Here is a 25,161-nt window from a genome sequence, read left to right as displayed (position 1 = left end):
GTTTTTTCATATTACTATCAGAAGCTAATGTGGTCATTCAAACTTTGTGCCACATCAAAGTGTGAAAAAACAAAAATTGCCTCATGGAATAAGACATCACTTAAATAAATGTTGTAAACAGCTGATGAAAACTTAAATGAAATGAAACAAGACCAGGTTAAAACCTTGTATATGGCTGGACCTAACATACGTGATCCGGCCGACCAATGGTGTAACTTCATAACTTGGCCGACCAATGGTGTAACTTCATAACTTGGCCGACCAATGGTGTAACTTCATCACTCAGTCACTCAGTCACAGACATTCGCGTTTAATAGGGCTGGCCCCGCTGTTGCGGTCCAGCCAATAATTTAGGAAACATTGGTTGGTAATGTTTTGGAATAAAGCTGGTTTAAGTTCTATGAGCTGAGATCTATGAGCCAAATATTGTTTGTTGTAACAGTCTCATGTTCATATCAAAAATTCTAACTGCAGGCCTAGAATTAGCAAGTTTTAATTAACGACTTGCAGACATTGTGTGTGTGAGTAACTTGGCCTTTTTTATGTTGAAAACATAATATGCACACACCAGATAAATCTGTATCGATGGCTGTTTGGTTTGTAAATGAATTATTTTAGTTTAATTTGAATTATTTACGTGTAACATTTTTGATATGGTTATTTTTGGATTTGTCATGAGAGACCTTCACTGTTAGCCTTCACTAATAATGCTCAGCATATACAGTGCCATGAAACATTTTGCCCCTTCCTGATTTCCTCTATTATTGCTTCTTTTTCACACTGAATGGTTTCAGCTCTTTAGACAAAATGTAATATTTAGGCATGCCTAGATTGCTCAATTCAGACATTATGTGCTCCTGCAACCAAATTATGAGTTGAAAGCACAAACTCTATGTTGATGGAATAACTTTGGATCATGCAGAGGAATCGTGGGCTGAGACTGAGAACAAGGTGCGTGAACTGTTAACCACCAAGCTGAAAATGGAGGCCAACTCAATTCAGATCAAACGAGCCCATAGAAGGGGTAAATTCAGACGAGACGCTGAAAGACTCTGAGGCATCGTAGTGAAGCTTCTGCATTTTAAGGATAAGGAACTCATTATGGAAAAGGCAAGAGCACACCTAAAAAACATCTTGGTGTACATAAATGAGGACTTTTCCGAACGGCTGAGGAAGAAAAGAGCTGAACTTTTGCCTGCGATGAGAGAAGCCAGAGAAAAGGGTAATTATGCCATAATCAGCTATGACCGGCTCATTGTGAGACCAAAGATCAACACTGTCATTGAAACTGTGCCATAAGCCATTAAATGTCTATTAAGCCACCAAAGAAAGGACTAAGAATTGCCCATCTGAATATTTGAAAAATAAGGTGCAAGATCTGGGTTGTGTGCTGTTAGAAAATGTTTTGCATATTACTGCCATTTCTGAGACACATTTAGATGCATCTATAGAAGACACAAAGGTGGCAATACAAGGGTATAACATATTCAGACATGACAGAAATAAGCATGGAGGAGGTGTAGCCTTTTACATTCAAGATCATATACCGGTCAAAATAAGAAAGGACCTAAGTGCACCAGGTGTGGAAGTGTTGTGGCTACAGGTTCATCTACCTCATCTTAAACCCATATTAGTGGGCTGTTGCTACAGACCACCTAGCTCTAATATACAGTACCTTGATGACATATGCACAATGCTACAGACAGTCACTGATACTGACAGAGAAATATATTTTGTTGGAGACCTTAACATTGACTGGTTCTCCAATACATGTACACTGAAAAAAAAGTTAAGTGATGTAGCTAGTGTATGTAATTTATCCCAGATTGTGAATTTACCAACAAGAGTCAATATCAGGTGTTCAGGAATGTCCTCTTCAACTTGTATAGATCATTTTTTCACTAATTCTGTGGATATATGTTCAAAGGTTGTATCTGTACCAGTAGGCTTCAGTGATCATAACATCATTGCAGTGGCAAGGAAAACAGAGGTTCCTAAAGCTGGGCCCAAAGTGATATACAAAAGAATTTATAAAATTTTTTGTGAAAATGCACTTGTTGAAGACATGAATAAGATACAGTGGGATACTGTGGTTAAATTAACTCATACAGAGGCTGCATGACAATTATTACAATTATACTGTTTTTATCTACTTGTGACAAACATGGTCCTATCAGAAAACTAACTGTCAGAACCACTAAAGCCCCTTGGCTTGATTTGGAGTTGAAAAGCTGTATGACAGAGGGACCAACTGAAAAAAGCTGCTATCATATCTGGTAGCTCAGCTGATTGGCAGGCTTACCGTTCACTTAGAAACAAAGTCACAAAAATGAATAAACTAAAGAAAAAGCAATATTATCAATCCAAGATTGAGGAGATTAAGGGTGACAGCAAAAAGTTATGGAGAACCCTTAATGAAGTAATGGGTAAAGATAAAATGAATAGAACTCCCTCATTTATTGAATCTGGTGGTGGATTTATTACCAAACCTCAAGATATAGCTAATTATTTTAATAATTATTTTATAGGTTAAGTGGATACAATAAGAAATCAAATGTTGCCAGTGAATGGTAAGCTGAGTCACTAATTAAACAACATATTATGTATGACAAAAAATGTGAATTTGACTTTACCAATATAAATACAGAAGAAATGGAAAAGCTTCTCTTGTCATTGCAGTGTGATAAACCTTGTGGCTATGACAATCTGGATGGTAAATTACTACAGCTGTCAGCTAGGATTGTGGCGAAGCCACTGTGTCATATTTTTAATTTATGCCTGAATGAAGGTGTTTATCCACAAATAGCAAAGGTTACTCCTCTACCAAAAAATAGCAAGGAGTCATTTACTGGACCAAATAGTCGGCCTATTAGTATTTTGCCTGCTTTAAGCAAACTTATGGAGGGTATTGTATTTAAATAGATTCAGCATTATTTCTCGGAAAACAGTATCAACTCTGAATTCCAACAGGCATATAAGGTGGGTTACTCAACATGTACAGCTTTAACACAATTAACAGATGATTGGTTAAAACAAATTGACAGAAAGTTAATGGTGGGTACGGTACTGCTGGACTTCAGTGCAGCTTTTGATCTTACAGACCATGAGCTAATACTCATCAAACTATCTGCATATGGATTCAAAACTTCAGCTAGCAATTAGATGGAAAGTTATTTATCTAACAGACAACAGTGCGTTTTGTTTAATGGTACCCTGTCAAATATTAAATCACTACAATGCGGAGTTCCACAGGGCAACTGTCTAGGGCCTCTTCTATATTCCATATTTACAAATGATCTGCCATGTGTATTAAAAAATGCATGCATGGCTATCTATGCTGATGATGTGCAGAAAATACCAAGGAGCTTAATAACATGCTTCAAGAAGAGCTGATGCTGGTTTCTGAATGGGTTTCTGAAAATAGGCTAAAGTTGAACATCTCAAAAACCAAGAGTCTGATACTCAGCTCCAGGCATGCTCTAAAGACAGATCAAGAGCTGTGCATCTCTTTGCAAGGGGTAGCTATTGAGCAGGTTAAAGAGGCCAAATTGTTGGGTGTCACACTTGAGGGAACACTGTTATGGTCAACTCACATTAATAAAATGGTTGCCAAAATGAGTAGAGGCATTTCCATCATTAGAAGTTGCGCTTACTTTTTAACAGATAACGATTAAGCAAGTAATACAATCTTTAGTCTTGTCCCACCTCGATTACTGTCCAGCAATCTGGTCTAGTTCTTCAAAACAAGAGCTTAATAAGATCCAGCTCACTCAAAACAGAGCTGCCCGCCTTGCTCTGCACTGCTCAATGAGGGACAGTGTGGAAGGCTGTTATGGATGAGGGTGGAAGAGAGACTGCCATACAGCCTGGTCATGTATATAAGAAACATTTGTGCCTTAAGAAAACCAACATACTTATATTCACAGTTAACACACACCAATGACATTATTATGACACCAGACATGCCTTTATGGGATGCTTCACATTACCTTAAACTGTAATGTATAGGGCTATGTCAACCTGGAACAAACTACCACAACATTTAACCCAGATTATCAGTAAAACCAGTTTTAAAAAGAAATTAAGAACAGCAATTATTCAGAAAGAATTCAGTTTAGGCTACATATGATGTTCTGTATGTGAAGGTTGATTATATTTGTGGTGTTAACCGAGGTAAGGCTTCACTATGCACTAGTAGTATTGGGCAGTTATATATACAGCACTTATATATACCTAACCTACCAACTGTATTATTTGCTTTAACCATTTATTGTTGAGGTGACATTATGAATGTGAGAGAACTACTTATTTTCTCTTATTTTTTTTAATTTCTTTTTGTTTTGTTGATAATGTGGATTGTCTATAATGTGATGTTTGAATGTCTTATCTTGTCTTGTCTTTTGTGTGGACCCCAGGAAGAATAGTTGTTACTGAGGTAATAACTAATGGGGATCCTAAATAAATAAATAAAATAAATTAGTAGACAATTCAGGACAACTATGCCGAATACGGAGTTTCACAGCGCTACCATTGTAGCATTGGTCTTGCATTTACCAAGCACCCCCTCCCTGCAGTCTCATTTGTAACTACACCCCCAATGCATGACACACTGGACAATAGTTTTGATCTGGGCATACATGAAAACATTATTTTACCATTAAAAATATGTCCAATTTTACTTTTGGAATAGCATTTTATAGCTCAGTGTAACCGAAAGTTTTGTCTCGTTATAGCTGCATTATGTATTCAGACTGTGGTAGCAGTAAAAGATACGACTTTCGTCGTTTCTTGGAAAATACTATTATTCTTGAGAAATTCTGAGCATGGCTAAGGCATATGTTTGCTGATAGACTTAGCTGATAGAACTGGGGAGCGACAGCGTTCATTCTCTCTGTCTCTATCTACGGAACACAGATAAGATTTCGTCGTCGAAATTACTGCAGAAAATATTTTGGTTATGTACGTTATTTTTGAAATTGAGTGTCTTTAACCCTCCTGTTATGTTGCGGGTCAAATTGACCCTTTTTAAAGTTTGAAAATCTAGGAAAAATACTTAAAATTATTTTTTCAGTATGAAACTTCTTCTACTGGCCTTAATTAGTGTAATCAACATTCTAAATTAAAATGGTTCATTTCATGTATTTGCAAACCCCCCCTGTATGTTTATATCACCCGGGAACATTTTGCTGTACCTAAAAAATGAACAGAACAGGAGGGTTAAATAGGTTAGTGGTATTTTATAATGAGGATATTTCACACTGTAATGTAAGCATTCGTTGATTTGCTAAGTAGTTTTTGTTTTATGTATGCACCGGATGTGACCTCAACAGGAACATTGCCAAAACATGGTGGACAGTTGAATATTGTTTTAATGTCATCCCATCCCCATACAAGAAAACATCACATACTGCAGAGTACAGAAAAGCATACGAGAATTAATGATTACACATTTAGGTACTGTACTACATTGTGTGATAATGTTTTTTAAATTATTTTTTAAATCTGATATCAATGTTTTCACCTACATAAGGGGCACATGTATATGCTTTATAATGGACAAAAGCATTGAATTCATTTTTGAAGAGATTTTGGACATGTTTCAGGACCCCTAGATATTTTAAGCCACTGTACTGACGGAAAGCTTGTAATTCCCACTTGAAAATGATTCAACAGTAAAACAGTTGATTTGTAGTGAAATACATGATTATGTTGTGATTTACAGCAATGCATAATTTACACATTTTGGATAGATTTGGAGACACTGTGTACCCTGCTTACTTTTTGACTCATAGATCAAGTAGTAGTTCTAGTAGTTCTTTAGTAGTTCTGCGTATCCACCCTTAGATTTTATGTATTTTATTTTGATGTACTTGTGGTCAAGAAGTTTTTGTTCAAGGACATGAATAGTTCAACCTGCTGTATATTTGCAATCTCTCAGTATTTCATTGCAAACTAAAAAAGAGCAAATTAATTTCTGATTTTTTGCGTAGACATTTGCATTTGTGGCACTTTATTTCTTCCTAAATTATGAATATAAACTAATCTAAGTTAGTACTGTAAATGGGTACAAATGTATTGCGTCATTAAAGTCATTTTCAAGTCTCTGTGATGCTCACATCTGGAGTTATAAAGCTTTAAATATGGCAGCTCCTAAATGGGCAAGGATTGGACAGATTTGGCATGTGCCATGTTTTCACAGTGATGTGAAAGACTGATATCAAATGTGAGGAAGTGTTTGGCTGGAGTTATTGCTGCTGAAGGTGGTGCAACCAGTTAAGACATTCACGGGGCAGTTATGTTTTCACAAGGGTGATATGAGCGTATGATAAAACATTTTAGTAAATAAATGAAATAAGTAAAAAAATTATTTTTTGTCACGCTAGTTCCCATTGTTTACTATTACATTTTGTATAAAGATCTGAAACCATTCAGTGTGCCAAATATGCAATAACAGAGGAAATCGTGAAGGGGGAAAATACTTTTTTCATGGCACTGTGTGTATTGGGGGGCTAACTAACCTAACTAATATGCTTAGCTGTTAACATAGGGCCATTGTTAGCGAGCCCTAGGCAGTGTTAGCATAGTGATTGTTAGTGGCCTGCTTTATTAGTATTCATACCGCTTACAATGAAAAAAGGTTTGTGCTCTTCTCTAATGTGGGCATTTCACGTACTATAAGCGTAGTGGCTCAGTCATGTGTTATGTTTGATGGACCAATCTACGGTGAAGCTAGAACATCGCCAGCATTTTTCTGATGGTGGAATATTTTATTATAATCTTATCGCGAATAATCTGGAGTATTTGTATAATATTCATGCAATAATCATTCAAATATTAATTCAAATATTAATTCAAATTTACTGTTTGCTGATATGTGCATGATGAATAAAGTTTTCCTTGGAATAATAATAAATAGGAACATTTGTAAAAATTTCTTCCCATACAACAAAGGATTACATATTGTAGAGTACTGAAAAACATACAAGAGTAAATGATTACATACAGTGCCTTCGGAAAGTATTCAGACTCCTTCACTTTTTTCACATTTTGTTACTTTACAGCCTTAGTCTAAAATTGATTAAATTTATTTCAATTTTTTTAGTAGCCACTCCTGCATTGTCTTGGCTGTGTGCTTAGGGTTGTTGTCCTGTTGGAAGGTGAACCTTCGCCCCAGACTGAGGTCCTGAGCACTCTGGTGCAGGTTTTCCTCAAGGATCTCAATGTACATTGCTCTGTTCATCTTTCCCTCGATCCTGACAAGTCTCCCAGTCTCTGCCGCTGAAGAACATCCTCACAGTGTGATGCTCCCACCACCATACTTCACCATAGGGATGGTATTGGCCAGGTGATGAGCGGTGCCTGGTTTCCTCCGGACGTGACGCTTAGCATTGCAGCCAAAGAGTTCAATCTTGGTTTCATCAGAGCGGAGAATCTTGTTTCTCATGGTCTGAGAGTCCTTTAGGTGCCTTTTGGCTAACTCCAAGCAGGAGTGGCTTTCATCTGGCTACTCTACCATAAAAGCCTAATTGTTGGAGTGCTACAGAGATGGCTGTCCTTCTGGATGATTCTCCCATCTACACAGAGGAACTCTGGAGCTCTGTCAGATTTGCCATCGGGTTCTTAGTAACCTCCCTGACTAAGGCCCTTCTCTCCCAATTGCTCAGTTAGGCCAGGCAGCCAGCTCTAGAAAAAGTTCTGGTGGTTCCAAACTTCATCCATTTAAGGATAATGGAGGCCACGGTGTTCTTCGAGATCTTCAATGCTGCAGAAATGTTTTGTACCCTTCCCCAGATCTGTACCTGTATCCTGTCTCTGAGGACTATGGACAATTCCTTCGACTTCATGGCTTGGTTGTTGCTCTGACATGCACTGACAACTGTGGGACCTTATATAGACAGGTATGTGCCTTTCCAAATAATGTCTAATCAATTGAATTTACCACAGGTGGACTCCAATCAAGATGTAGAAACATCTCAAGTATGATCAATGGAAACAGGATGGACCTGAGCTCAATTTTGAGTGTCATAGCAAAGGGTCTGAATATTTATCCATCCATCCATCCATCATCTATACCCACTTATCCTGAGCAGGGTTGCGGGGGTGCTGGAGCCTATCCCAGCGTGCATTGGGTGAGAGGCAGGAATATATTTTGGACAGGTCGTTAATCTATCGCAGGGCACACACACCATTCACTCACACACTCATACCTATGGGCAATTTAGAGGAGAGTTTGAGAAATCGTACATCAGAGCTCAGATGACGAGACAACTCTGGTTGCTCATTAGCAAAAAAGGCAATGCAAGAGCGTAAGCTAACCTAGTGACGATTCTCTCTGACCAATCAGTGTGCAGTGTTTTCATGTCACCTTTTGGTATAGCCTCAGCTCGCTTGGAACCTCGACAGAGGTGATACCAAAAAAAGTACCAGGTACCAGGTACTATCCACAACTTTTGCCCAATGGAAAACCAAAAAAGTAGAGTAGAGTTGAGTCGAGTCGGTACCATGCGGTGGAAAAGCGGCATTCGGTAATGTTTATGCATTATTTTTCAATGTGATATCAATGTTTCATCTTAAACCATCATATGGGGCAAATGTATATGCACTATAATTAACAAAAAGCATTTTATTCATTTTTTGAGAGGGTAGGTTTTTAGCCCCCTTGATATCTTAGACCCCATAATGATTAAAAGATAGTAATCCCCACTTGAAAATTACGCAAACGTGAGTTTCACAAGTCAAAACTGTCGATTTGTAGTGAAATATATGATTATGTTATGATTTACAGCAATGCACATTTGAGACATTTTGGATGAGATGCTGGATGTCAGGTATCCACATACTTTTGACCATGTAGCGTATAAAACGTGCAGCATTTCTGCACATCCACTCGCTTTTTCATCTACCACAACTTTGATTTTTCTTGTTGGTGTCTGAGTGATATCTGTAGACACTTTAGTTATTCTGTTTTAAAATCAGCATGGAAGTCTAATAAAATATTTTGGTGACATTGAAGTTACATTGTGTGTAGCGTCATTCATGCTTTGGCCTGTTCAAGCGCTTTACATTATCAAATGGCAAGTCTACTATAGCACCTGGGAGAGCACCCTTGGTAGGAGGATGGAGTCAATATGTTTCCAGGGCACTCTCTCGCCTACCTGGCAGGAGCGGAACTGGTTGACCAGCAAGGTGCATCGCTGGGGGTCCTTCCGGCCATCTAGGCTGTCCAACTCGGATGCCACCTGGTTCAGCTCCTCGTCAGCATAGTAGAATTGAGCCAGGAGTTGTGGGTCTGAGCGCTAGAGAGAAAGGGAGGGTGGGGGGGGGGGAGGTTTACTGAACCCACCACATGAAATATATTTTTCTTTGTACGCAAGATTTTCCTGCATAGAAATATTTTGTGGTGGTCGCCTTGCAGATTTCCTGGTCCACCTTGTAGAAAATATGAAACATTTAGCAGTCAAATGAGTATTAGAATCCTTTTCATTGTTTTTGATGAGAGCATTTTTGTCCATAATTCCTATCGTCCTACCGCTAACACGGCACAACAGACAACAAGATCATGGCAGCTGTCACCGCAGATGTAGAACAGAATACCAGAAGAAGCCAAATATAAATTGTTTGTGGCAACTCCTACCACTGGGTATGTGTAAAAGTAAGCACTTCACTTACAAGAAAACATGCTGTCTGTTTATTACTGTTTATTATAGCCGGATCATGCAGCAAGGAAGATTTCTTTAGCGAGGGAATAGAGGAAAATGAGGACTAAAGGTTAAGGAGTAACTGACATTAGCCAACTAGAATATAGCTTTACAGGTCATTGCTGATTTACAGCTGTCTAGTGAATTTCATTTTGTTATAGACTCAAGGACCGATCATGCTCCTATGAGGCCCCGGGGCACAAGCTTTCTGGAGGCCTGCCAACCAACCCGGCTCTGGACAAACGGAGAGACAAATGGACAGACGGACATTTTGTAAGTGACTGTGCTGTAAATTCTGTATCTGTGACTGTGCTGCAAATTCTGTATTCTTTGACTGTGCTGTAAAGTTATGTACAGGTGGTTCCTGTTGACTACTACTACGATGAGCATTTTATAGTGGTCATGAGTGGCATAGGCAGGAATGGATTTTTTGGTGGACCTAAGCAAAAAAATATGGACTCCAACAGACAGCCTATAACAAACTGTTATGCAGCAGCTTGCATGAGAACACCCTTACAACAATGATGTCCCCATGTACAGAATAATCAAACACCAAATCACTTAACTGTCTGTCTTTCCTACACAACAGGGTCAATAGTATAAACCAGGACACATCTGAACTGGCGCCCAATATGACCAAAGCAACACTCACTACCGATTCCAGACTGCCTCTGGGAGCAATGTCTGCACAAAAACTGTTCGCTGGGAGCTTCATAAAATGGGTGTCCAAGGCTAAGTAGCTGCACACAAGCCCAAGATCACCATGCGCAATTCCAAGCGTCGGCTGGAGTGGTATAAAGTACACCACCATTGGACACTGGAGCAATGTGAAGCACAATCTCTGAAGTGATGAATCACGCTTCACTATCTGGCAGTCTGACGGATGAATCTGGATCCAGAAAATGCCAGGAGAACACTACCTGCCCAAATAAATAGTGCTAACTGTAAAGTTTGGTGGAGGAGGAATAATGGTCTGGGGCCGTTTCTCATGGTTTGGACTAGGCCCCTTAGTTCCAGAGAAGGGAAATCTTAATGCTACAGCATGCAATGACATTCTTAAGAATTGTGTGCTTCCAACTTTGTGGCAACAGTTTTGGGAAGGCCTTTCAGCATGACCACTGTGCACAAAGCAAGGTCCATAAAGAAATGGTTTGCTGTGTTTGCTGTGTGGAAAAACTTGACTTGACCTGCACAGAGCCCTGACCTCAACCCCCTCGATTGGGATGAATTGGAATACACAATTTTAATATGACTTGCTTGTGAGGGAGTCCGGCGGCGGTTGGAGCAGCAAAAGAGTGGCAGGAGACAAAAACTTCTGTTCACCCAGGTTTATTTACAGGAGACGTGCTTCAAACCCAGAACCGGTGAAAAATATGTACAGGTGACGACACGACAAAATATATATACAACAAATACCACAAACAAAACAAAAACGAGTAAACAAAACACATTAGGCTATGCCTAGTAGGCCCTACTTGTTGGAATAAGCTGCGTGTCTAGCATGACCACTCAGCACACACAGAAAATAAAAATCCCCCCAGGAGGACTTTTCCTCTGGCTTATATAGCCCCCGGCAATTCTATTATAAAAAAAATAAAGTTTTTTCCCTTTATCATTTTTTCTTATTTTACATATACATTTTAAGAAAAAACCATAAATAAATACTATCCATAAACAAATGAATGAGAATAATGAATTGCCCATTACAGAAAACAAAAGCAAATGCATACATCCTTCCCCCTTTGGATTTCACCCATGAAGTGTCCCAAACACCCCCATGAAAAAGCCCTATGGTATGGTCCGTGCTTCCTTGGAAGGCTTCCAGAAAAACTGGCTGCATGTTTGGTTGGTGTTTGCTAGTTTTAAATTTAATGCAAAATAAAACAAGTTTTATTTTAGTAAGTTTTAATAAGTTAATAAGTTTTACCTGAATGTCACCTTTTATCTTGAATAATTTCACTTTTGTCCACAAATTTACGACAAACAAGTGTACCACTACCAATTTCATTTAACAGAAATTGCGGCCGTTTTTTTTAAAAGTATTTTAAATTCGCAGTAAAACGAACATTGTTTCTTTTCCACTTTTGCCATATATTTCCATTCACATTCATTTACAATTCACCTTCATAACACACAACAATGGTAAGTACATTTTTCCCTCCTTCCTTCACATTACTTTATATGGTTGTTAAGTTACGCGCAATTAAAAGAACATGAACAGGGGTTTTAAATGTATTTGACCATGTGCGCATGCTTAAAACTGTAAATGCCCACAGGTCATGGTTTCACCCCATGACAGCTCCCAAGAGTTTTGGGGCTAGCATCTTGTCCATTAGGGCTACAAAAAAAAGAAACGCACATTTGGAGTAGTCTACTCACCTGGAGGGCTACAAGCAAAATGTCAAGCGAAGAGATGAGGTGGTCAGAGCTATTGAAAATAGATTTTTTAGCATATAGCTAGTAATTATGCAGTGTCATAATCTTTACACTGAGTGCACTCCTTAGTGAGTGGCAACATCATATGGCAGCTACTCCATAGTGCTGGTGCACTTATTTTGTGCTTTTCTTCATTGGTATTTACCTGTTCTAGGCCCTGTTTCACAAACCAGGATTATTGAGTAAACTGGATACCTGACCTGAGCGAAACTCAGAACCCTCCCAAATCTAGAACATGGACTGAAAAAGAGATGTTCTTGACATTTATTTAGAATTGTGATTTAAACACAGAATTGTGTGTAGAATAAGTTACATTAGCAGGCCATAGGTCTATCATAGCAATCAAATATATTTGTGAAGTGAATTACATTTTCATTAAGTTATCTGCAGCCTTTTAAGTTGTTAGCTTTGTTCATGAAGTTGGCTACACATAACGTTAGCAAATCTATGTCAAGATCCATTCATTTATATGGGGAGGTCGATACACGTCCCCTTAGCAACCAAAAGTTGACCTCTGACTTATTTGCTGGCACAGAAAAAAATAGCAAAATTACTGAAAAAATAACCACTGGAGGATAACAAGGACATGTTTTTCTACATAACTAGGTACAGGTTGTTACCGATATTTTGCCTATTTATATATTTGCAAATCTGTTTACGTTTACCTGTCTGTCAAACGAAGGTGGTCTGTATATTTGCTGTATATTTCACTCTAAATCTCCCCCCCCCCCCGTTTTTCATGACACTTGTTACATGTTGCCCCATCCCAGCACTTTTTGGTAATTTGTATTTGTCCTAATACTGTAGCTTATTCTTCTGCCTAGTTGGCTTTGCAGAAGTTAGGTCTGAATAGTGTTCACTGTGTGAACTAAACTGTGTTCTTGGCTAGAAATAGCTGTACAAAATAAGTATTGTACCTTACTGAACCTGTGTTTGGCAGTTGTCTATGACCATGAAATGCACTTTTTGTACGTCGCTTTGGATAAAAGCGTCTGCCAAATAAATGTAATGTAATGGTAATAGGTGCTCTCACTCTAGCTATGGCAAGTCCTCACCTCTGTAACGTTATTTGTTGTCCTCCGTGTGTCCATACATCTGTATCGGTGGTTGTAGCTGTGTGTCCTAAGCTCCTACTAATGCGTGCAGGATAGCATCCGTACACGCTAACTATGTTTACTAAAGTAGGCAATCTGTACGCGCTAAGTAGGTTAACTAAAGGAGGCGATCCATACACGCTTACTAGGTTAACTAAATTAGGCGAAATGCTAACATGCTAGGGTTAGCTAAAGTAACGACACCCGTAGGCTATCAGGCAATTAGCTCATCACATGAGGTTATAGGCGTTAGAGTTAGAGGCGTACTGGATGGTTTAACAATTAACAACGTCACAAAGGTAATAGGTGTATGAATTAGATGATAAACAACATCACAGAGTAATTGGCATGATGAACAGCAAAGATGGATAATGCATGATAGAAGATGTTGTAACAGGAGGGTGGGGATATCAACCTTCTAGGAGAACCTCTGGAAGACAGTTAACATCAACATAAATTGCAGATAAACATACAAACTCTGTAATACAATATAGTGCATTTAATAGCACTATAGAGTAAAAATGCCTAAAATCCAGTTGTCGACAAAAAAGAAAATATGGTGCTGAGGTCTGAGTGAACCTGTACCATACATCAGGAAATACCGTCATAAAAACAGGAACACTGCAAACCTAAAGAAATATATACAAATATAAAGATAGACAAATTAAAGATAAAGGCAATTACAACAATACTCGCATGTCAAATTCTTCATTAAGACCTCTGTCTAACTGTCTAAAGTATGGATCCAATAGAGTTCTCTCTGCAATAGTAATTCCTCAATGTTACCTCCTCTAGCAGGCGTATTAACCCTTTCGATGCCAAGGAAGCGAAGGGAGGTAACATTGCGGGCACATTAAAATGAATGGCGACGGGGTAATCGGGGTCTTTTTGTCTGATAGTACTTTTGTGCTCACTGATTCTTTGTTTTAAACATCTTGATGTTTTTCCTACATAAATTAGATCACACGGGCATCTTATGGCATAGATCACATTTTTGGTGTTGCATGTAATGACACCTTTAATCCGAAAATGTTTCCCAGACTGAGGATGACTAAAATCATAGGTCTTCGAAGTGTTGTGACACTGGGCACAGTTTCCACATGGGTAGTTCTGATCCCAAAATGGTACTAGGCGTGACTGCGTGGGGCCGGTACTAAGACTGGCACGGACAAGTTTATTGCGCAAATTGGGCGCCCTTTTGTGAACGAAAAGGGGGGGATCCTTGAATTGAGAGACAAGAGCAGGATCTATTGTGAGAAGATGCCAATGCTTCATAATTATGTTTTTGATAAAAGATTTGGGAGAAAAAATAGTGATACACGTGACAGAGAAGTCTTTACTCTTTTTCTGGGTTTTTTGTAAAAGCTCGAGGTGCGGTTTTGAAAGTGCCAAATTGTAGGCTTCGTTAACGTTTTTGCTAGAGTAACCCCGATCTAGGAAGCGTTGTTTCATAGCTGAGGCCTTGTGAATAAAATCATGAGTGGAATGGCAAATACGTCTGAGTCTGTAAAACTGACTTTTAGGGAGGCCCTTTTTCAGGGTCGTGGGATGACTCCTGCAAGCGAGAAGGGTTGTGTTCCTATCACTCTTTTTGATAGAGGGTGGTAATAAGATTACCGTCATTAGATTCAAGCCACATATCAAGAAAATGTACACGTTTAGCATAATACTAGACAGAGAATTTAAGATCTGGGTTACAACCATTACCAACCATGTACCAAAGGTAGTAAGATCTTCTTCCGTGCCAGCCCAAACAAAAAAGATATCATTGATGAATCTGAATCATTTCAAAATTTTAGTAAAGAAAGGGTTTCTCAAGCTATTCAAAACAAAGTGGTGTTCAAAAAAACCGACATATAAATTAGCGTAGTTGGGCGTAAAAGTAGACTCCATACCAACAACGTCATACCTGTTTTTTACACACTCCCTAAGATCCATAAGAATCTCAAAAGTAGACCCCATTGCTGTGCCTTTAATCTGTAGAAAAAAGTATTTACCAAATGCAAAGTAGTTAAGCTTCAGGACCAGAGAAGCGAGTTCACAGATAAACTCACTAGGGGGTGTAGTATCATGGTCTCTTGGATAGAAACCGAGAGCTTCAAGACCTCTGTCATGGGATACATTAGTACAAAGACTTTCTAGGTCCATGGTGACAATAAGTATATCGCTCTGTAAACTGTTCAGCATAGATATATTATTATTTTTTTTTTTTTTTAAATATTTTATTTTCAGTTTTCAAATTTTATAAAGTGCACATACATACATTTCATTCAGCACAAATAAATAGAGACAAAAAAACTATAAAACAAGAAAAAACAAACAAAAATCAGACATGCATATAGCTGCCAGACAATATATAAATTAAGCCTTTACAGGAATTGCATTACAATTAAGTTAGATCTCTTTAAGATAGTTAATGAATGGACCCCATATTTTCATGTATCTATTAGTTGTTTTGGACTTGAGGAAGCGTATTCTCTCCATTTGTACAACTGTAACCATCTTGTTAAGCCACTTCCGAAAGCAGGGAGGAGAGGGTGATTTCTAGTCCAATAAAATAATCTTCTTGGCCGCAACCATTTCAAGCATTAAAACTAGTTGTTCCTCATATGTAGTTCCCAGAGCAGTCTCTGAACATCCAAAGAGAGCCAGCTCAGGGTCGGGAGGAATGTCCTTTTCATAGACTTTAGAGAGCCATTGAAATATACTTGACCAAAAGTTGTGTAGAAGAGGACATAACCAGAAAAGATGTGCTGATGAGCCATCTGCCATTCTGCACCTATCACCTAGTGGAGAGACTGTAGAATACATTCTATTCAGTTTAGTTTTCGAGTAGTGAAGCCTGTGCATAATTTTATATTGAATCAGTCTGTATCTAGCATTAATTGAGCAGGTATGGATTCTGGATAATCCTTCCCTCCAAATGTCATCTGACAAGTCAATATTCAGTTCTTTGGCCCAGGCTTCCTTCAGGTGATCAGTAGGTGCAGAAGTGGTAAAGGCAGAAACAAACTGGGAAATTAGATGTTTGCTGTCCGGGGGGGCGGGCAATTTATTAACACTTTTCATCTGTCTCAGAGTTCTCAGTGAGTGTCTTAATATGAAGTTTTTACTAGTATATTTCTTTGGGGATTCTGGTTTAGAGAAAAGCAAGGCAGAAAAGGAGGACTTTTTTACTGCTGATAATTCTATGTCTAACCATTTTGTCTCTTCTGAGGATCCCCATTGCCAGTAAGTCAGCACCCTGGCATTGGCTGCCCAGTAGTAGTGCCTGAATATGGGAAGACCTAAGCCTCCTACTTCCGTGGGTTTCTGCAAGTGGGCTTTTGATATGCGGTAGGCTTTGTATCCCCAGACAAATGGTAAAATAATGGAGTCTAATTTCTTTAAAAAAATAGGCAAATTTTGAAATAAATACAGGAATCTAGGAAGGGTTACCATCTTAATTGTATTAATATGTAAAGATATGTAAAGTGATCATTTACCAGTTTGAATGGTAATGCGCCTCCCTTCGCTTCCTTGGCATCGAAAGGGTTAATACGCCTGCTAGAGGAGGTAACATTGAGGAATTACTATTGCAGAGAGAACTCTATTGGATCCATACTTTAGACAGTTAGACAGAGGTCTTAATGAAGAATTTGACATGCAAGTATTGTTGTAATTGCCTTTCTATTTATCTTTAATTTGTCTATCTTTATATTTGTATATATTTCTTTAGGTTCGCAGTGTTCCTGTTTTTATTACGGTATTTCCTGATGTATGGTACAGGTTCACTCAGACCTCAGCACCATATTTTCCTTTTTGTCGACACCTGGATTTTAGGCATTTTTACTCTATTGTGCTATTAAATGCACTATATTGTATTACAGAGTTTGTATGTTTATCTACAATTCATATTACAATTTATGTTGATGTTAACTGTCTTCCAGAGGTTCTCCTAGAAGGTGGATATCCCCACCCTCCTGTTAAAACATCTTCTATCATGCATTATACTTCTTTGCTGTTCATGATGACAATTACTCTGTGATGCTGTTTATCATCTAATTCATACACCTATTACCTTTGTGACGTTGTTAATTGTTAAACCATCCAGTACACCTCAAACTCTGTTAATTGTTTGACAACGCCTATAACCTCATGTGATGAGCTAATTGCCTGATAGCCTACAGGTGTCGTACCTCCTCCTTTGTATTCCACAGCACTTAAAATGTGCTTCTTTTTTGTGTTCTTGATATGCCCTGACGAAGGTCTTGTACCCGAAGCTTGCCATTAAAAAACACATTCTTTGCAATACCCTCAGTGTGCCCTCAGCCTTTTATTGCATTGTACGGTTCTATCATTGGTTGCACCTGAGCAGCTGTCGGATGTGCGGACGATTCTTCTACTATAAACTTACAGTAGCACAAACATTAGCTAGCTGACATTACATTTGCATGGACTCGATAAAGGAATGAAACAATGTTGCTACAACCCGCCATACCTTGTTGAAGGGCACATGAAGAGTAAATGTGCAGTCAGTGGCTTGTGTCAGACACGCATATGACAGTCATTCCAATAAATTTCATTGAGTTTAAATAATTTCCTTTTTGAAATAAGACTCCCATTTTTATTTTTTGAAATAAGACAAAAAAAACTAGTAAACTAAGCTTACTTTTATTAGGTATACCTACGTTTACAATACAATTGTACTGGTGTACATGTTACTCACGTGCAGCTATAGAGAGCAGAGCCTGGGGCATTACCTACTACAGTAAGTGAATGCACTTATTTCCCACTTCAGGGTAAACAAAGAAGGCACTAGAGAATTCAAACACATCTGCCCCTTTTTCAACTGGCAATGTGGCACCTTACGTCTTTACACTATACAGAGATGTTAGATGTTGAATAAAATGGTCGGTTTTGTTTTATTGCAAAATATTTTTTCAAATCGTAATTTTAAGTACATTAAAACCAAGATACTTGGAGACTTTGACTAAAGCATTTTTTAAAATAGGTGACTTGCACTTCTATTATATTAATTACTTTATGGTTGTATCTTTACTTTATTTCAAGTATGATATTTGAATACTTACCACCACTGGTAATATTCACATACTCACACACAAGCGCCAACTAGTGAAGCAAATGTACATACATAAACCCTGGTCAACAAAATGACCAAATGGTGCAAAAGTATCGTCAATCTCATAAAACTAATTGTTAAATCATGACAATGTATTTCAATATTAAAAATTAAAATAATAACCAATTATGTAATATGCTTAAATTCTTGGAGGTGGTAGGCACAAACAGTTCTCCAAATAATAATCCGACCATGGACAAGGTTTAATAAAATGGTGTTTATTAAACAAACAAACACATCTAAAATCCTAAAGGGCTAAATAAGGGAGGTTATGGAAAGGGGACCAGAGTGTTGCGTGTGTGCGTGTATGTATGTGCATGTTCAGGAGAGAACAAAGGGTACTGTGACAGAGGGACGTATGAAACAGGCTTTAGTATGTAATGCACACTAAACCCGAGAACCAGGGTAATGGAGTGTACAGAGGGCTACACAAGACCATTGTAAGGACTGGGCGCCATTTTGGGATCAACAGCTCAGACTGATCATAGACAGACTGATCACATAGACTGGGTACTTACAGTAGATGCCTGTAGAATCCACGTTCTGGTACATCCTCTTTGCCATTCATCTCTTTGCTGCTCAATAGGAGGGACATGCAAAGCACGGTCTAAAGCCGTAGGCCTAAAGAAGACTAAGGCTTGCCTGTAAAGGAACACGAGGAGAGACGCACTCTCTTGGGTTATTGCCACGGCCAGTGGTTTATAACTTAAAGTAAACGTGTTAGCTATACTGCAAGTAAGCTAAAGAAACGGATCCATCAAGGGATCAATTTGTTTCCTAACTTTACACTCGCTATCATACTGCAACATACTGTGGCAACAATTTAAACGTGCCTAATCTAAGTACTTTCTTGCGAGGGCAAGCAAAGCACAGCTTTCCAACTCCAGCAAGGATGGAAGAAAACCAGGATTGAGACCGACTTTTTCTACAGACACCAGGAGATCAGATCTGGTGCACAAGTCAAAATTCCCAAGGACAAACCGGCAATACACGGAACCATCTGCCCCCTCGTCATAAGACTGACAAACATCCTAGCCTGCATAGCTAATGTATATACTCTATTACTAACATTAGCTAAAAAATCTGCCTTCCTTTTCACCAAGATCTGCACATACAATCTTTCCAGCACTATCTATCTATATACTTGGGGTGTTTTTACACCTGCGCTTTTTCGTCCGGTTAAATCGGACTCTGGTTTGTTTTCCCCCTTGGTGCGATTCGTTTGGGCAGGTGTCAGCAGTCATTGCATGCAAAGGATATGCGACCAAATTATGGTTGGGTCGATTTCCGGTATTGCCGGTCCGGTTAGGTGTACGAGCTTAAACCGGTTTGATTTTATGCGAACCGACTGAACCGGCATTTGTCATTTATGAGACGTTCTGGCAAATTAAAAAGTGGCCTACATCAGCAACCTGTGCCGACGGAGCTAAATCCAACTTGTATTGCATTAGTAATAAGCAATTTGACAACGTGATTAACATAATATTATGTTTGTTTATAAACGGAGCCACTAGTGTCTGAGTGCAAAAAAAAAAAAAATATTGACAGGTCGTGCGCAATTTAGTGCCAAGGTCGGCAACAAGGAAATCAAATTTCATTATACAACGGCTTGGCTGAATACTCGATTCTGATTGGTCCAAGGGTGGGCATTATTTCTCAGTAAAGGGACACCTCTGCCTTTTAACAGTTCTAAAATCAATGTGCTACAAAATCCAGCATTCTAAAACAGTTTAAACAGAAACATTATTCCTTCGCTTTTGAATTGTTGTTACATCCCCTCCTATTGAAAATAAGATGTAATAAGAGTCCCAAGTGGAACATAATAAGAGACCAAAATGAGTGGTCCTGAGGCGCAGATGCAACATACAAAAACAAAAACTAGCAGCCCTGAGGTGCAGATGGAACATACAATAACAAAAACTAGTAGCCCCGAAGTGCAAAACAGAAACATACAACAACAAGCAGCCCTGAGGTGCTGATGCAACATACAAAAACAAAAACTAGTAGCCTCGAAGTGCAACAGTGCACTTCGGGGCTGCTAGTTTTTGTATGTTTGTGTTTTGCACCTCAGGGCCGCTCCTTTTTGTTTTTGAATTTTCTTTTTGTATTTGTGTTTTGCACCTCAGGACCACTCCTTTTTGTTTCTGTATGTTGCACCTGCACCTCAGGGCCGAAAGTTTTTGTTTTTGCGTTTTCTTTTTGTTTTTGTGTTTTGCACTTCAGAGCCACCGTAATACATGCAGACCTGCCAACCTTAGGAAAATATTTTGAGTACCACAATAGTCAGTGTAATGCTTAGTTCACATTTTCGTACCACTTCGCTTTGCACGCACACACACACACACAAGCCTTTCTTCATAATTCTAGTTTTGATTGTTAAAGTGATCAGGCAAAATTGTATGATTCTAAAATATCACTTGCACTGCACTGGGCTATATTATGATATACTTTCAAGTCAAAAGTTTGAGTACACCTGCTTAAAACAATTTTTTCATTATTAATATTTCATTATATTATGTGTGCGCCGATACAAACTGATAACCATAAGTGAATTGCATTCACTTATTTAATAAAAATGGAAATAATTTATTTTGTATATTGTAACATATGTTTTCATTTTCAAGTATTTACAGGAACGTATGTTGTAATGTAAAAAAATAAGCTTATGTTGCAATGTAAAACACTGTCAATTATGAATAAACCAAGTTTCTGTTCATGATTTCTATTTTTATTTAATAATTAAATAATTGAATCAGCTTATATAGGCACACATCATATAGGCCTAATGAAAAAATAGTATTCAATTGAAAAATTATCTAGGAATGTAGGCTTTTGTAACTAGAGGTTTAGCCAAATTATTACCTGAAGCTCCTTGGTGGCTATTGTGAAAATCATAATTGCACACTGTGCAAAATGCATGGTGTGGAAGTTTTAAGGGGCGGAGGCACGGCCATTGCTCCCGATATTTTGCGAGGAACTTCTGGGGGGCATGGACTCGCTTCTTTTTAGTAGGTCTGCTGCTCTCTCTCTCTCTCCTTGTTAGTATCCTCGTCATCTGACGACATGATTATTTTCTAACTGCAAGGATGGTCGGGTAACTGGCTGCAATAATAGGAATTATTTGCTACGTTAGCAGTCTATAGTCAAACACCTATACAATGGTCACTTTGCTCCAACAGAGCGTGCGCGATTCAAAGATTGAACAGGGAGTCTCCGTAGCGTTTGAGTTACTGCAGCTAAATTACTCCATCAGTTATTCACACGTCTCGTAACGAGGCTAAATCACATGCGAGCTACTACTACGGCTAACTATATACACAAATTTATTTATTTAAATTTATACCCCTTGAAATGCATCATCTCGTAAAGTTACCAAACATGTTTTACCGTTTTATATGTTAACATTAGGGTCACGTTTTTGTGCTTGATTATTACTCCCCACTTCCCATTTTACCTCAGCAATGCAGCGTTACGCCTCGGTGGATAATAAAGCACGGCTGCGTATCAGTGGATGTTGAGTGGGTCAGGGAGGGGTTACAGAACCACAAGCACAAGGTCGTAGCATCTGGTTCAATCCAAGGGATGTAGTTTAAATACCAAATACAGGTACGCTATTGTTTTGTATTAATTGGTTGTTTTCCGTAATTAAATTATGGATCAAAAACTTATTGACCCCCAGTTCATAAAATTTAAGGGTGGATATGTAGAACTACTATAGATCTATGAAGCAAAAACTAAGCAGTGTACCCAACATCTCCAAATCTACCCAAAATGTCGAAATAATGCATTGCTGTAAATCACAACATATTCATGTATTTCACAACAAATCAACTGTTTTTACTCAAGAAACTCACTGTTGCATCATTTTCAAGTGGGAATTACAAGCTTTCCATCAGTACAGTGGTCTAAAATAGCTAGGGGTCCAGAAACATATCAAAAATTTCTCCAAAAAGAAATATAATACTTTTTGTCCATTGTAAAGCATACAAATGAGCCCCTTACGAAGGTTTAAGATGAAACATTGATATCAGATTGAAAAATAATGCAAAAATACTGTCACACAATGAAAACAATTTTCAACCGTCCACCACATTTTGCCAATGTTTCAACTCTCACATCATCACTGTTGCATGCATCACAAAAACTACTAGACAACAACAAACGCTTACATTACACTGTGAAATACCCTTATTAAAATACCACTAACCTATTTAAAGTCATTCAATTTCAAAATAACATATATAACTGGAATAGTTTGAGCAGTAATACTTACATAGCAATGATGAAATCTTATTTGTTTCAGTAGATAGAGACAGTAAATCAATGATACAGTTCTATCCAATTCTGTCTTCCTCCAGAAAATGATGTCAGCTAGGTCTATCAGCAAACATATGGCTTAGCTATGCCCAAAAATCCGCAATAATAATAGCATTTTCCAAGAAATTACGAAAAATCGTTGACAAAGCTTCGTTAGGTGCAGCGTCTTTTACTGCTACCACAGAGTGAAGGCGTAAGTGGATGCGATGATGAGAAAATATTTGGTTACGCTGACCTAAAAAAAGCTATTTCAAAAGAAAAATTAGACATGTTATACATTGTTAGAAAACTTATACTCTCAACTACTGAATAAATGAATTGTCAATCAAGCCAGACTGTACTAAAAAGGGCGACAACGATGTAAGCAACAGGTGTGGTATTACGCACAGCTATTGGTATGGTATTACACCCTAGCAACCACCTAAAACACCATCACAACTGCCCATAACTCCATAGCAAATGCCTGGCAACACCCTAGCAAATGGCTATAACGCCATTGCAACCACCTAGCAACACCATAGTAACCACCTAGAACACCATAGCAACCACCTAGCAACACCCTAGCAACCACCTGGAACACCATAGCAACAACCTAGCAACAATCTGGAACACCATAACAACTGCCTAGCAACACCATAGCAACCACATGGAACACCACAGCAACGACCTAGCAACACCATAGCAACCACCTGGAACACCATAACAACTGCCTAGCAACACCCTAGCAACCACCTAAAACTCCATAGCAACCACCTAGCAACATCCTAACAACCACTAAGAATACCCTAGCAACCACCTAGCAACACCCCAGCAACCACCAGGAACACCATAGCAACCACCTCGCAACACCCTAGCAACCACCTAGAACTCCATAGCAACAACCTAACAACACACAAGCAACCACCTGGAACACCATAGCAAATGCCTGGCTACACACTAGCAACCACCTAGAACTCCATAGCAACCACTTAGCAACACCATAGCAACCACCTAGCAACCACCTGGAACACCATAACAACAGCCCAGCAACACCCTAGCAACCGCCTATAACTCCATAGCAACCACCTAGCAACATCCTAGCAACCACTTAGAATACCCTAGCAACCCCCTAGCAACACCATAGCAACCGCCTAAAACTCCATAGCAACCACCTAGCAACACCCTGGCAACCACCTAGAACTCCATAGCAACCACCTAGCAACACCCTAGCAACGACCTAGAACTCCATAGCAAGCACCTAGCAACACCATAGCAACCACCTAGAACTCCATAGCAACCACCTAGCAACATCCTAGAAACCACTTAGAATACCCTAGCAACACCCTAGCAACCACCTAGAACTCCACAGCAACCACCTAGCAACACCCTAGCAACCGCCTAGAACTCCATAGCAACCACCTAGCAAACCATAGCAACCACCTAGAACTCCATAGCAACCACCTAGCAACACCCTAGCAACCACCTAGAACACCCTAGCAACCACCTAGCAACACCCTAGCAACCGCCTAGAACTCCATAGCAACCACCTAGCAACACCATAGCAACCGCCTAGAACTCCATAGCAACCACCTAGCAACACCCTAGCAACCACCTAGCAACACCATAGCAACCGCCTAGAACTCCACAGCAAGCACCTAGCAACACCATAGCAACCACCTAGAACTCCATAGCAACCACCTAGCAACATCCTAGAAACCACTTAGAATACCCTAGCAACACCCTAGCAACCACCTAGAACTCCACAGCAACCACCTAGCAACACCCTAGCAACCGCCTAGAACTCCATAGCAACCACCTAGCAAAACCATAGCAACCACCTAGAACTCCATAGCAACCACCTAGCAACACCCTAGCAACCACCTAGAACACCCTAGCAACCACCTAGCAACACCCTAGCAACGGCCTAGAACTCCATAGCAACCACCTAGCAACACCATAGCAACCGCCTAGAACTCCATAGCAACCACCTAGCAACACCCTAGCAACCACCTAGCAACACCATAGCAACCGCCTAGAACTCCACAGCAACCACCTAGCAACACCCTAGCAACCACCTGGAACACCATAGCAACCACCTAGCAACAACCTAGCAACCACTTGGAACACCATAACAACTGCCTAGCAACACCCTAGCAACCGCCGATAACTCCATAGCAACCACCTAGAATACCCTAGCAACCCCCTAGCAACACCCTAGCAACCACCTAGAACTCCATAGCAACCACCTAGCAACACCCTAGCAACCGCCTAGAACTCCATAGCAACCACCTAGCAACACCATAGCAACCACCTAGAACTCCATAGCAACCACCTAGCAACATCCTAGCAACCACTTAGAATACCCTAGCAACACCCTAGCAACCACCTAGAACTCCATAGCAACCACCTAGCAACACCCTAGCAACCACCTGGAACACCATAGCAACCACCTAGCAACACCCTAGCAACCACCTGGAACACCATAACAACTGCCTAGCAACACCCTAGCAACCGC

At 39.3% G+C, this 25,161-nt stretch overlaps 1 protein-coding gene and 1 long non-coding RNA gene across 7 annotated transcripts in view; both read right to left on the bottom strand.

Annotated features, from left to right (window-relative positions):
• Positions 1–25,161, bottom strand: part of zfyve28 (zinc finger, FYVE domain containing 28) — a 258,613-nt gene that overhangs the window by 174,907 nt on the left and 58,545 nt on the right. For all 6 annotated transcript variants that reach the window (XM_064341963.1, XM_064341964.1, XM_064341966.1 and 3 more), the window contains one exon: positions 9,156–9,296. In XM_064341963.1, coding sequence (XP_064198033.1) covers positions 9,156–9,296 — 141 coding nt within the window. The remainder of the gene's footprint in view (positions 1–9,155; positions 9,297–25,161) is intronic.
• On the bottom strand, positions 2,914–5,186 carry LOC135258522 (uncharacterized). Its single transcript, XR_010331025.1, has 2 exons — positions 4,521–5,186; positions 2,914–4,312 (listed from the first exon to the last, which is right to left on the bottom strand). It is a non-coding gene; the product is annotated as an uncharacterized LOC135258522 (long non-coding RNA).

The sequence above is a fragment of the Anguilla rostrata genome, chromosome 7 (assembly GCF_018555375.3).
Source record: "Anguilla rostrata isolate EN2019 chromosome 7, ASM1855537v3, whole genome shotgun sequence".
NCBI lineage: Eukaryota > Metazoa > Chordata > Actinopteri > Anguilliformes > Anguillidae > Anguilla > Anguilla rostrata.
The sequence above is the reverse complement of the archived record's forward strand: the minus strand, read 5'-3'. Positions and strand labels throughout refer to the sequence as shown.